Source organism: Dendrobates tinctorius, unplaced genomic scaffold (genome assembly GCF_039654945.1).
Source record: "Dendrobates tinctorius isolate UK_male_01 unplaced genomic scaffold, ASM3965494v1 ptg000257l, whole genome shotgun sequence".
Lineage (NCBI taxonomy): Eukaryota > Metazoa > Chordata > Amphibia > Anura > Dendrobatidae > Dendrobates > Dendrobates tinctorius.
In genome coordinates, this window is record NW_027361924.1 from 7,603,353 (window position 1) to 7,617,362 (window position 14,010).

At 40.8% G+C, this 14,010-nt stretch overlaps 1 protein-coding gene and 1 pseudogene across 1 annotated transcript; both read right to left on the bottom strand.

The window, feature by feature from the left end:
* Window positions 1-2,438: 2,438 nt before the first annotated feature.
* LOC141069256 (olfactory receptor 5AR1-like) lies at window positions 2,439-3,359 on the bottom strand (annotated as a pseudogene).
* Window positions 3,360-12,509: 9,150 nt separating this feature from the next.
* Window positions 12,510-13,451, bottom strand: LOC141069306 (olfactory receptor-like protein DTMT). The gene has a single exon (XM_073558756.1). The coding sequence runs from the start codon at window positions 13,449-13,451 to the stop codon at window positions 12,510-12,512; it is 942 nt and encodes a 313-aa protein (XP_073414857.1).
* Between the last annotated feature and the right edge of the window lie 559 nt (window positions 13,452-14,010).

The following is a 14,010-nucleotide window of genomic DNA, read 5'->3' on the forward strand; positions in this document are numbered from 1 at the left end:
CTGCCACCTGCCAGTCGATTGTAAACAGTGCCACCTCCCAGTCCATTGTAAGCACTGCCACCGGCCAGTCCATTGTAAATGGTGCCACTGGCCAATACATTGTAAATGGTGTCATCAGTCAGTCCATTGTAAACACTGCCACCGGTCAGTTAATTGTAAATGCTGCCACCGGCCAGTCCATTGCAAATGCTGCCACCGGCCAGTACCCAGTGCTGCCAGTCAGTCGAGATTAAGGAAAACTTTGATTGAAAGAATATAGCCCCCAAAAATTGACTTCATATATGCAAAACACATTTTTCAGGTTTGTGCAGAGATAATTTTTACATAATTCTGAAGTACAATACATACCTGAGTCACAAGGGATGTATAATCAGAAGGATAAGTTAGTGTGTCTTTCAAAGCTTTTTGTCATGCATTTTTTTCTTCATGAAAAATGTTGATTATGGCCAGAAAACCACATTAGAAATTACATGTTTTATTTATTTATTTATTTTTTCACATTTTGGAACTACTACAGTTTGAACTCATGGACATGTGATATCACGCCACACTGGCTAATCAAAAGTTAGCGCGATGGATGCTGTCAAATAAGAGGCATTTCTCAGAACACCTGTCAGGTGGTAACAGATTGCTGATATGACCGCTTAACTATGTCTTGTAAATTGATCTGTACAATTTCAATCATTTAGGACATAACCGATACATTTTCAAGTGCAAAAAGGTAAAATAGGATTTTCTCATAAGTTAGAAATACGGGAAGTCATATTTTTGTTTTAGACTGAAAGGGAGGGACCCTCAGCGCCAAAAATGGACTTTCCCAAACCCACGTGGGAGCTAAAGATTTAAGGTGCCGACTATTTAGGCTAGCCTATTTCAGGTGTCTACAGTCTGCTCAGTAAGCGCACAGACCCAGCTCTCTTCTCTTGACCCTCTTACGGTAATTGGACAGGGTAACCCTATTTGCATATGTTTCTCAGATGGGAGAAGTGAATGCTACAGCCCTAGGAGATGTAGCAGGAATCGAGGAGCGTTCTTGTCTTTGTTCCTGCAACCATTGGTCCAAACGGATTGCTAAAATCATAGAGACTCCAGAGAAGTAGGATGAGGACATTGTACGTTTAACTTTTTCTCAGAGTCGGAGATTCCCTTGCGAATACAGTAATGGTAGATTGAGTCATTAAATTGAGAGTCAGTAGCCAAATGATACAAGTCGGTGCAATATTCCTCAGCCAAAAGCCTGTTGGAGAAAAGTAGAAATCGTATTCTTTCCCACTGCTACACAACCTGAATGAGTCACAATGTACAGTGGAGAAAATAAGTATTTGATACACTCACGATTTCGCAAGTTTTCCCACCTACAAAGAATGTAGAGGTCTGTTATTTTTATTGTAGGTACACTTCAACTTGATTCGAATCAGTGACATTTCACTTGGGAATCAACCTAATAACACACTGAGCTATTAGAGAATGTGAGAACAGGTTATATTTTGTAATACTCAGGAAGAAAAATATTTTTCCACCACCAGAAGCAAAACAGTAACAATACAATAACATGACAGGAGGGATAGGTAATGTTGAAGGCCCAAGGTGGATTTACAAAATACAAACAAAATAATAAGAATGAAAATTTAGGAGCAAAACAGTAACAATGCAGTGACTTGCCAAGAATCTGCATAACTAGTCATATGCTGCAAGTCAAATTTAAGTATGAGATAGCCAATATGATTGTCTATAAAATGTTTATAAAATGATATTAGTCTCAAGTTCAAAGCAGAAGTGGATAATGAGATATGGAACATGAAAGTCAAAAGTTCAAAGTTACCCTTTTGCTCTTCGGTGTATATACAATGTGGTATCTTGTAGCAGGAATACGGTTAACCACAGTAATATTTGAGTGACATATATGCAATCAGGAACTTGCAGAAGGCATGTGGTTAACCACATGATTAATAGAGACGTATAAATGCAATCAGGAACTTGCACCAGATTTATGGTTAACCACAATATTAGCAGAGACGTATATGCAACCAAATACTTTCATAGCAAAAAAGGAGTTTGCAACTTGTTCAACAGAGTTCAGAGAGCAATAGCAAGAGGACTGAATGGGCTTAGATAGTTGTAGAAATAAAATGCTTTAAAGCAGACAGGACTAACACCTACAAATGCACTTGGTAGAAAGTTGCTATTCTTTACTGAATACTCAAGCAACTCAAGGCTGACTGAGCTAGGCTTAAAATTCCCTGAGTTATGATATCAAGGATATTTGTTTTGCTGCCAGGGTACCCCAGTGTGGAACTGATACAAAGGGAGACGGCCATAGTAGAAGGAAGCAAGGTCTAATGGTCCAATGTAAAGAATGATTTTGAGGCATTAGTCAGCACCAATTATTGAACCTAAAAGCAACAGGGGCTTAAGAGGTTGACAGTAATATACTTTGCTTACTTTGTTGGTAGTAATCTCATCACCTACTGCTTGTCATCTTTATTCCTCAGACCATATATCAGTGGATTTAGCTTTATCATGCCTGTTGAAAATAACAAGGTAAAAACCTGATCCAGAATGTCAGAGTATCTAGTAGTTTACAATAAATACATTGATGCTCCTGTGCCGTAGTTGAGGATGATGAAGATGAGATGGGATGAGCAGGTGGAGAAAGCCTTTGTCCTCTTTCCTTTGGACTTTAAGCAAAATATAACCTGTAATATTTTTGCATAAGTTGTCAAACTGAAAAAAATTGACAAAGTCCAAAAAGAAATAACTGAAGATAAATCACTATATAAAGTGTCTCTTTGCCGGCCAATGAGATCTTCATTAGAGCTCTCATATTGCAATAGAAATGGTGGATTGTGGTGGAATGACAGAAGGACATGTTCAAAGTCGAGACTGTGATCAAACGTGAGGTTAACAGTCCACAAAACGACATGCCGGCCATGAAGATAAAGCAGATTTCTTTACTTAGTGGCGTGATAATGTAGGAGCTTACAGATTGCAACGTACCGATCATAGGACGTTGTGAATGGCAGAAGATCTTCTGTCTCACCAGCCAGAAAGAAAAAGTGCATCTGGATGAAGCATTGTTGGAAAGACAGTTTGTAATTTCCAGATGAAAGTATATGTAATAGTTTCGGGATGATAGTTGTCATATAACACATGTCCACTAAGGACAGGTTACAGAGGAACGGATACATGGGGCTGTGCAGCTGCTCATCCACATAGATCAGAGTAACAATCAGCACATTCATTAGGATTCCAAGCGAGTAGAACACCGCGAAGATCCCGAACACGAGCAGAGAACTGCCAGCCTCATAGGAAAAGGGCAGAATGTGGAATTCTCTAAGAACAGACTTGTAGTTATCCATCGTACAATATCTTTATCCTGGAAGGATACAAAAAAATGATCTCTCATCTGAAATATGTGAAAAATATTGTCACATTTTCTCCTAAAAAATTGAAAAATGTTTTGCTGTATGTGAAACATTCTGCGGCACTGTTCAGCGACGGTCGCCGCTCGCAATCTGAAGTCTAAATCACTTTTCAGTATGTTTTTGGAAGTGTGCAAGGCAATCCAAGCTCACACAAATAATGATGATATTCGTAATGTGAGCCGAGACGTTGTGTTGGATCCCTTATATAGTGGACTCCATTGACTAAAAGTGGCATTCTTTAGGGTTTTTATTGTTATGGTGGTAAGAATTTTGCTATTCCTGCCATCAATAGAACATTTTAAGTGGAATTGTTGAGCGTCCGATCTGCCTATCCATTCAATGTCTAAGGGACTGACTTTTATTTGCTTGTATCTGCTTCATAGAATGAGGAATGTTTCACTGTGGGTCAATAGCACAATTTGAAGCTTGTGGACCCCAATGAGAAATCTCCAACAGAGCCCCCAAGTATCATAATGGCCAGACCTTTTCACATAGATCTAAAGGATTTTTGTCTCCCCCCCATTCCCCGGGGTGACCCAATTGTCACTGCAATGTCTGCATCCCTTTAGTTACCGGCTTTCCACCCAGTGACCATAAATCATAAATATATGTGCTATGAGGGATGGAGGTTTATGGAGAGCACTCAGGATCAGCAGCTGCGCTCGCTATACATGGTGGGTGTCAGCTGTTATAGCCCCCGGCCCCCAATAACCTACTTATTTAGCTAAGGGAAGTTGTCATCAATTGTACTCAGCCATTCAAATGAACGACCGTCTACAGAGTACATGGAGGGATGAGGTTAGTCGGTGTAAAAACAGCATCTTTTATGTGTCTTAACCCCATCACCCTGAAGCCTGTTTTCACCTTCCTGACCGGGCCAATTTTTACATTTCTCACCACCACCATGAGGTAATAAATCTGGAACGCTTCAATGGATCCTGGTGATTCTGAGAATGTTTTCTCGTGACATATTGTACTTTATGATAGCAGTAAAATTTCTATGATATGACTTGTTTTATTTGTGAAAAAAATGGAAATTTGGTGAAAATTTTTAAAATTTTGAAATTTTCAAACTTTTAATTTTTATGCCCTTAAATCAGAGAGTCATATCGCACAAAATAGTTAATAAATAACATTTACCACATGTCTACTTTACATCAGCACAATTTTGGAAACATTATTTTTTTCTTTGTTAGGAAGTTATAAGGGTTAAAAGTTGAGCAGCGTTTTCTCATTGTTACAGCAAAATTTGCAAAAACATTTTTTTAGGGACCGCTTCACATTTGAAGTCACTTTGAGGGGTCGATATGACAGAAAATACCGAAAAATGACACCATTCTAAAAACTGCACCCCTCAAGATGTTCAAAACCACATTCAAGAAGTTTATTAACCCTTCAGGTGCCTCACAGGAATTTTTGAAATGTGGAAGAAAAAAATAAACATTTACTCTCCTTTCACAAAAATTTTCTTTTAGACGGAATTTTTTTTACTTTAGCAAGGGTAACAAGAGAAAATGAATCATACATTTTGTTGTGCAATTTCTTAATAAGCATGCCGATACCCCATATGTGGGGAAATCTACTGTTTGATCGCACGACAGAGCTTGGAAGGGAAGGAGCGCCATTTCAATTTTTGAATGTAAAATTTGCTGGCATAATTAGCGAACGCCATGACATGTTTGGAAAGCCCCTGATGTGCCTAAACAGAAGAAACCCCCAACAAGTGACATCATTTTGGAAACAAGACCCCTTATGGAACTTATCTAGATGTGTATTGAGCACCTTGAACCCTCAGGTGCTTCATGGACGTTTATAACGTTAAGCCGTGAAAATAAAAAAATCACATTTTTCCCCAATAAATCTTTTTTAGCTCCATATTTTGGCTTTTCATAAGGTAACAGGAGAAATTGCTCTATATAATTTGTTGTGCAATTTCTCATGTGTGCGCAGATACCCAACATGTGGAGGGAAAGAAGTGTTTGGGCACATGGCAGGGCTCGGAAGGGAAGGAGCGCCATTTGACTTTTTTAATGTAAAATATGCTGGAATAATTAGCGGACGCCATGTCGTGTTTGGAGAGCCCCTGATGTTATGAATGAGTCACCGAGGAGGAAAAAACAAAAAGATAGCTAAGCCCAGAAAACCGGAGAGGTTGGTAACTAGCGGATTGCAGACCCCTGATCCTATACACACAACTAGCAGTAGCCGTGGAGCGTGCCTACGGTGGTCCTAGACGCCTCGTCATGGCCGGAGAACTAAATAAGCCTAAAGAAAGAAAGGGAAAATCTAAACTGCCCCAGAACAGACCCCAAAGCAATAGACAGCCCCCAACATGTATTGTCGGTGAAACAAGATGAAAACACAAACACAGATAGAAAGATAGGCTGAGCAAACGATGGGGCCCTCACTAACTAGAAAAGACAGGAAAGAAAAGCTGCTGTCTGCAATCACACAAAAAACCCTGCCAAAAAATGTCCAACACGTCTGATAGAAAAAGGCCCTGAAGTCGCTAGACTTCAATTCCCTATATCAGCACTCAGGTATATTCTGAAGACAGAGCAAAAGAGATCAACTGATCAGAGACAAAATGGGGATTCAGCCCAGTCCCAGCCAGGGCTGGCTGAACACAAAAACTAAGTAAACCAGACGAAAACTCATATGAACAATAGCAGAGAAAACTTAGCTTTAAGAAGGCAGGAACCAAACTGGAAACCAGAAGCCACAGGTCAGGCGAAATCACCAGCAAGAAACTAGCGCGTCGGCTGCCCTAAATCCAATCAGAAATTCCTGATGTCCAATCACAGTCCTCTTCCTCAGGTGGCTGGTCTCTGCCATTTAGATCAGCTTCATTACCTCCCTTCACCAACAGAGGGAGTCCAGATAGAGAACTCACTACTCCTCTGTCAGCACAGCCAGCTCCATAACCCTCACCAGAAGCCAGAGGCAAACCCGAAAATGAGCTCACAACACCCTGATGTGCCTGAACAGTGGAAACCCACCACAAGTGACATCATTCTGGAAACTAGACCCCTTATGGAACATATGTAGATGTGTATTGAACACCTGGAACCCCAGGTGCTTCACAGGAGTTTATAACATAGAGCCATGGAAATAAAAAAATCACATTTTTCCCAGATAAATCTTTTTTAGCTCCATATTTTGCTTTTTCATAAGGATAAAAGGAGAAATTGCTCCATACAATATGCTGTGCAATTTCTCATGAGTACACCGATACCCCTTATGTGGTTGAATACTATTGTTTGGGCGCACAGCAGGACTTGGAAGGGAGGGAACGCCATTTGACTTTTTGAATACAAAATTTGATGGAATAATTATTGGTTGCCATGTCGTGTTTGGCGAGCCCCTGATGTGCCCAAACAGTGTAAACCACCATAATTGACACAATTTTGGAAACTAGACCCCTTTGGGGCCTTACCTAGATGTGTACTGAACACCTTCAACCCCCAGGTGCTTCATAGACGTTTATAACGTTAAGCCGTGAAAAAATCAAATTTTTCCCACAAAAATCTTTTAGCTGCAAATTTTGTATTTTCACAAGGGCAAAGGGAGAAAATGGATCCAAAAGTTAGTTGTGCAATTTCTCCTGAGTTAACTGATACCCTATATACCGTGTTTCCCCGAAAGTAGGACCCCCCCGAAAGTAAGACAGGGTGGGGGTTACGGGGGGGTCCTTCAATGTAAGGCCTCCCCCGAATGTAAGGCAGGGTTGGGGGCCGCTGTGAAATGTAAGGCCCTTACCTTTGGGCCGCCGCTGTCCCCCATTGGGTCCCCAGGCTCCAGAGGTGTCCTCAGGTGCAGCTGGGCGGGTCCAGCGTTCATGGGGTTAACTCGCCGTGTTAACCCCGCAATCCGCCCAGCTCAACAGCTCATTGGCCGCCCCTGTTCCCCACGTCACCGCCGGCCCCCGGCTCGAGCACTGATTGGTCCAGCAGCTCGGGCTGTAATTGGCCGCCCCAGCCCCACGTCACCGCTGTTTCCCTGCTGATTGGCACAGCGTTCCCTGCAGCACAGGCCTTCCGCACCCACAGCCGCACCGCAGAGGAAAACGTCCAGCATTTAAAAACCAAGTAGGGAAACATGTACTGTATAGGGTATGGGGCTGTGTGCAGTGGGATACGGCACTGTTATGGGGTGTGGGGCTGTGTGCAGTGGGATACGGCACTGTTATGGGGTGTGGGGCTGTGTGCAGTGGGATACGGCACTGTTATGGGGTGTGGGGCTGTGTGCAGTGGGATACGGCACTGTTATGGGGTGTGGGGCTGTGTGCAGTGGGATACGGCACTGTTATGGGGTATAACAGCATGTTAATAAATGTTAATTTATTGGTTAAAAAGAAATTGTCATTTTTTTTCGGCTAATGTAAGACCTCCCCCGAAAGTAAGACAGGGTGGGACTTTTTGGGGTAAAATTAATGTAAGACAGGGTCTTACTTTCGGGGAAACACGGTATGAGTGAAAACGACTTTTGAGGCACAGTGCAAAACTCAGAAAGGAGGTAGCATCATATTACAGTGCAGATTTTGGTGCACTTGTTTGAGGGTGCCATGTTACATTGATAGAGCCCCTGAGGTGCCAGAACAGCAAAACCCTCTAAAAGGGACCCAATTTTACCAACTAAACCTCTCAGTGAATTCATCTAGGGGTGCAGTGATTATATTGACACCACAGGTGTGCCACAAACTTGGGCAGTGAAGAAAAAATAATTTACAGTTTTACCACCAAGATTAAGTGTTAGCCCCTAAGTTTTACATTTTCCCACTGGGAAATGGGTAAAAATAGCAGCAGAATTTGTCCCAAGATTTCTGCTGAATGTAGAAAATACTCCGTATGTGGCTGTACAGTACTACTTTGCCATACGGAGTGCCTCGGAAGGGACAGAGCACTATTTGCCTCCTGGAACGCAGATTTTCCTAGATTGTGGATTCCATATAAAGAGCCCCTAAGTGCTAGAAAAGCAGAATTCCCCTCAAGTGACCCCATTTTGGAAATTATAACCCTTCGGGAATTTATCTACAGATGTAGTGGCGATTTTGACTCCCTGGGTGTTTTCCAGAAACAGGCAGCAGTGGATGCTGCTAAGTGAAAATTGCAAACTGCCGTTGTAGTGACCAGTGTGTTGTAGTGACACACATTATGCCCAGCTCATGCTTCTGGAGACACACACCTGTAAGTTAGGCAGGCTCTCATCACTACAGAAATGTCAAACATGTGGGTGCTAAATGTGGTTTAGACACACTGGGGCTCAGACGGGAAGGGGGCATTTGGATTTGGGAGTGGAGAATTTGCTGAATTTCTTTTGGCAGGTGAGGAGCCATTTCGCTTTTCCAGACCCTTTGTTCTACCAGTAACGTGGAAGTCCCCTATATTTCCGTTAACAGATGACAGATCTGAGTGGGGTTTGCTTTTTTTGTGGATTGAGTGGAAGCTTTTATTGGAAACATTTTACATAATGTTTGGGATCACAGTTATCCGGTGCTCTATGCTCACCACTTACTTTGAGGTTTCCATCTAAATCTCTGAGTGACGTGATTCAGATGAAACCCCCGATGGATCCATTCACTCTAATATGAGGCAGCAGAGTTACTCTGGACTCCATCTGGCCTCTGTTCTGCGGTTTCCTTCTTTTCAGAAGAGTACAAAACTGTGGCCGACGGCACTTTTATGCAATCCTAAAAAGACGGACACCGACGGATCACAGGTCAGATGGTATCCACAGTGCCTCCATCTGCCTCATTATAGGGAATTTTCAGCCGTCTGTCTGAATTATGTATTTCAGAGATTTACACAAGAACCCCGCTGTAAGCGCTCAGCGTAGAGCGCAAGATAAATGTGTGCCAAGCCTTACTGTGAGCTTTGGGAGGCAGAATGAAAAAATCAACAGCAGGTGAAGAATTGGTTTTATTTATTTTTTATGCTGTTCCTTGTGCAGTATAAGTAATTAGGCGACTTTATTCTTCGGGTCGGTGCGATTACAGCGATACCAGATTCATATTGGGTTTTTATGTTTGGCTTCTGTCACACTAAAATACACTTTTTATTGTGAAAACTAGTTTTTGTATCACCATATTTTGAGAGCTATAACTTTTTCATATTTCGGCTGACAGAGTCATGGGAGGGCTTGTTTTTTGCGGGATAAGCTGAAGTTTCTATTGGTACCATTTTCGGGCACATGACATTTTTTTAAAAAAAAATCCTTCTTTCTGATTGTTGGGAAACAGAATTAACAAACAACAGAAATTCAGTAATTTCTTTTTTTTTAATACCGTTCCACGTGTGGTAAAATTGGTAATATTCTTTGGGACAGTACGATTACAGCGATACCTCATTTATTTTTTTTATGCTTTGGCGCTTTTACACAATAAAAATTATTTTATAGAAAAAATAATTATTTTTGCATCACTTTATTCTGATAGTTATAACTTTTTTATTTTTCTGCTGATTGAGCTTTATGGTGGCTTGTCGTTTGTGGGACAAGATGATGTTTTCAGCAGTACCATTTTTATTTACATCTGTCTTTTTTATTGCGTTTTATTGCACTTTTTGTTCGGTGGTATGATGATAAAGCATTGTTTCTTGCCTAGTTTTTTATTTATTTTTTTTGCGGTGTTCACTGAAGGGGTTAACTAGTGGGACAGTTTTATACTTTTATTGTTTTTTTATTTACATAAATGTATTTATTGGTAAAATATTTTATTTTTTTTCTTTATTTGGGGATTTAAAAAAAAAATATTTTTATACATTATAATATTTTTTGTTAACTTTATTACATTATCCCAGTATGGGACATTGCTATTTTACAGCAGATCGCTGATCTGACACTCTGCACTGCATAGTATCAAATCAGGATCTGACAGGCAGGGAAGGAGGCATGCTCACAAGACACCTTACCTACAGGACTCGGAAGGACCCCACGGCCATCTTGGTGCCAGGGGTCTCCATGGAGACCATCAGGACAACGTTATCACATCCCTGCGCAATGTTTCTGTATGCCGCTGTCACTACAGAAAGCGGCATCAGAGGTGTGAAATGCCCACGATTTATTATTATTATTTATTTATATAGCACCATTGGTTCCATGGTGCTGTACATGACACGGGGATACATCAAAATACAAATATCACTCACAGTAAACAAAACTAACAATGACAGACTGATACAGAAGGGAGAGGACCCTGCCCTTGCGGGCTTACATTCTACAGGATTATGGGGAAGGAGACAGTGGGTCAAGGGTTCCAGTAGCTCCGAAGGTGTTGAGGTGGCTGTGTGGTCATTATGCTTTTTTGAAGAGATGGGTTTTCAGGTTCTGTTTGAAGGATCCAAATGTAGTGGATAACCGGACATGTTGGGGCACAGAGTTTCAGATGATGGAGGAAATTCGGGAGAAGTCTTGGAGGCAATAGGGTGAGGAGCGAATAAGTGTGAAGGAAAGAAGGAAGTCTTGGGAGGACCGGAAATTACGTGAAGGAAGATATTGAGAGATTAGTTTGGAATTATACGGAAGAGAAAGGTTATGGATGGCTTTGTGGGTCAGTGTTAGTCGTTTAAACTGGATACGCTGGGAAATTGGGAGCCAGTGAAGGGATTTGCAAAGAGGGGAAGCAGGAGTGTAGCGAGGAGAGAGATTAATTAGTCGGGCAGCAGAGTTAAGGACGGACTGGAGAGGTGCGAGAGTGTTAGAAGGTAGGCCACAGAGGAGGATGTTGCAGTAGTTGAGGCGGGAGATGATTAGGGCATGCACAAGCATGATAGATCGGTGTGAAGCTGCGCATTCGTGGTGCCGTACTAGTCTTCTCTGTACTTTAGAAGAAGGCAGAGGGCATCACTACACAATACTAAAGATAGGGGTTCTCCAAAGGCATGCTATTAGGCATTAACAAGAAAGAGAAGAAAAAGGTGCATGCCCAAAAAATTGGGAGCACCCAAAATAAAATAAGAAATAAATAATTTTGTTGACATAAACACATACAACAAGACAGACAAAAACAATTAAAAACACCAAAGAATGGTAAGATACATAGTTATGCCCTTGATGTGGCAATAACTAACCCACACTAGTTTCAATCAGCAAAATATCGATTTGTGGCTCCTGTAATATATAACCCTATACACCAAGTATCTTGAGAGAAGCTAGGAGGGTGCAAAGCCCACGCGTATCGCCACTAGCATTTGTGGCTTCTTCAGGGATATGTCTACTTTACATTGCATGTGGAAGGTATATATACATTGCCAAAAGAAATCAATTAAACAATCATCATGAATAAAGATTACCAACCGGTGGAGATGACGTGCACTTTTATAGCTTGATTTAACTACTATACTTTTCAAAAACGTCAAAAGGGACAATGTTAAGAAAGTTGAAGGTGAAATGATCTCTAAAAGACCTAAAGTTACAGATAACACATTTGCTTTGTATTTTAGGCAAAAAAGGTCGTAGTTTTTTGACATTTTAAAAATTACAAACAGGAAAATGGACGGATGCAACAGTTTGGTCAGCCTGCATGGTTAGTACCTTGTAGCACTCTCTTCACAGCTTGTAAATACTTCTTGTAGCCAGGCAAAAGTCTTTCAATTTTTGTTTGAGGGATTTCAAAGAGTAATTTTGACCAGAGGTGCCCAAACGTTTCCAGGCCACTGTATATATATGAAGAAGGGAATGGGACTATCCTCAACAACGTTGAACAGGTGATGTCTTCATGCAAACCGCAGATCGTTGTGTGTCTGGTGTCAGGTTCCCAATCTTACAATCTTGATGACCTGTTCAAAGGTAAGAGGAACAAGACTTTTATATTCCAGTTGGATTTTTTTGCTCTTAATGAGAACTATGTGTTCAATTATGCCAAATATGAATTACATAAATCCTTGTCTGCTTCTTTATAATTCATGAAAGGGAATAAGAGGTTGTCACAGCCCTGTCCCATAGTGGTCATCGTTGTTAAATTATATAATGTTCTGACCCACTATTAAAACTAGAGATGTTCTGTACTTAGTATGAACCCACCAAGAACGTGACTGTCCCTATCACATAATATCAAGATTACGGGAGATTTGTCCATTATACAATTCATTAGTCTATGGCGGATCGTCTCTTTAGTTGCAGCAGTCTCATCACCGCCTGCTTCACATCTCTGTTTCGCAGACCATATATCAGTGGGTTTAGCGTTGGCGTGACTGTGGCAAACAACAAAGTGAAGACCTGATCCAGAATATCAGAGTATCTAGTAGTTGGCAATAAATACACCAATGCTCCTGTGCCATAGTAGAGCAAGATGACGATGAGATGGGACAAGCAGGTGGAGAAAGCCTTTGTTCTTCTATCCCTGGATTTTATACGAAATATAACCTGTAATATTTTTGCATAAGATGTCAAACTGCATAAAAATGGACAAAGTCCAAAAAATAATAACTCAAAATAAATCACCAGATAAACTATCTCTTTGCCAGCACATGAGATCTTCATTAAGGCTTTTGCATCACAATGGAAATGGTGGATTGTGGTGGAACGACAGAAGGACATCTTCAAGGTCGGGACTGTGACCAAACATGAGTTTAATGATGCAATAAACCACATGGCGGCCATGAAGATGAAGCAGACTTTTTTACTCAATATAGTATGATAATGTAGGGGCTTACAGATGGCGACATACCGGTCATAGGCCATTGTGAACAGCAGAAGACTTTCTGTCCCAGCAGCCAAGAATAAGAAGTACATATGAGTGAAACATTGGCAGAAGGACACCTTGTGTTTTCCAGATGAAAGTATATGTAATAGTTTCGGGATGATAGTTGTCGTATAACACATGTCCACTAAGGACAGGTTACAGAGGAACAGATACATGGGGCTGTGCAGCTGCTCATCCACATAGATCAGAGTAACAATCAGCACATTCATGAGGATTCCAAGCGAGTAGAACACCGCGAAGATCCCGACCATGAGAGGCGATCTGTCAGAATTATGGAAAAAGGGCAAAATGTGGAATTCTCTAGGAACAGACGTGTAGTTCTCCATGGAAGGGTATAATATCATCTCAGTGGATTTATCCTTGTGAACCTTGTGAAAAACAGTGTAAAAATTAATACCAAAATAAAACATTCAATTTTCCAATTTCTGACAAATCTTATCAATATTAATATACTTAGGCTGCCAATAGTTTTGATTAATTACAGCTACTTTGTCAGTTTACACCTGTACCTAATGTAATTATTTGCCCACCCCCTTCGATTGGTTCCCTTAAATCTTCAAATCGGAGTGTGAACACAACCAGAAGCGTTTTCCCAGATATTTAGAATTTCATATTCTGCTCTATAATATTTTTGAACCTACACAGAAAGAATGGAAACTCTCAAGAACGTGACTGTCCCTATCACATAATATTAAGATTGGGAGAGATATATCCTCCTCTCTCTTAAGTGAAACAGATTGGATTTTTTTGTGCTAAATGAGAACTATGTGTTCAATGATGTCAAATATAAATTGCATAAATCCTTGTCTAATTTCTTTTATTTCATGAAAAGTAAGAGGTTGTAACAGCCCTGTTCCATAATGGTCATTGTTGCTACGGTAATTA

Excerpts from the sequence above, each read along its gene's own strand:
- LOC141069306 (XM_073558756.1), bottom strand. The coding sequence starts at position 13,451 with ATGGAGAACTACACGTCTGTTCCTAGAGAATTCCACATTTTGCCCTTT.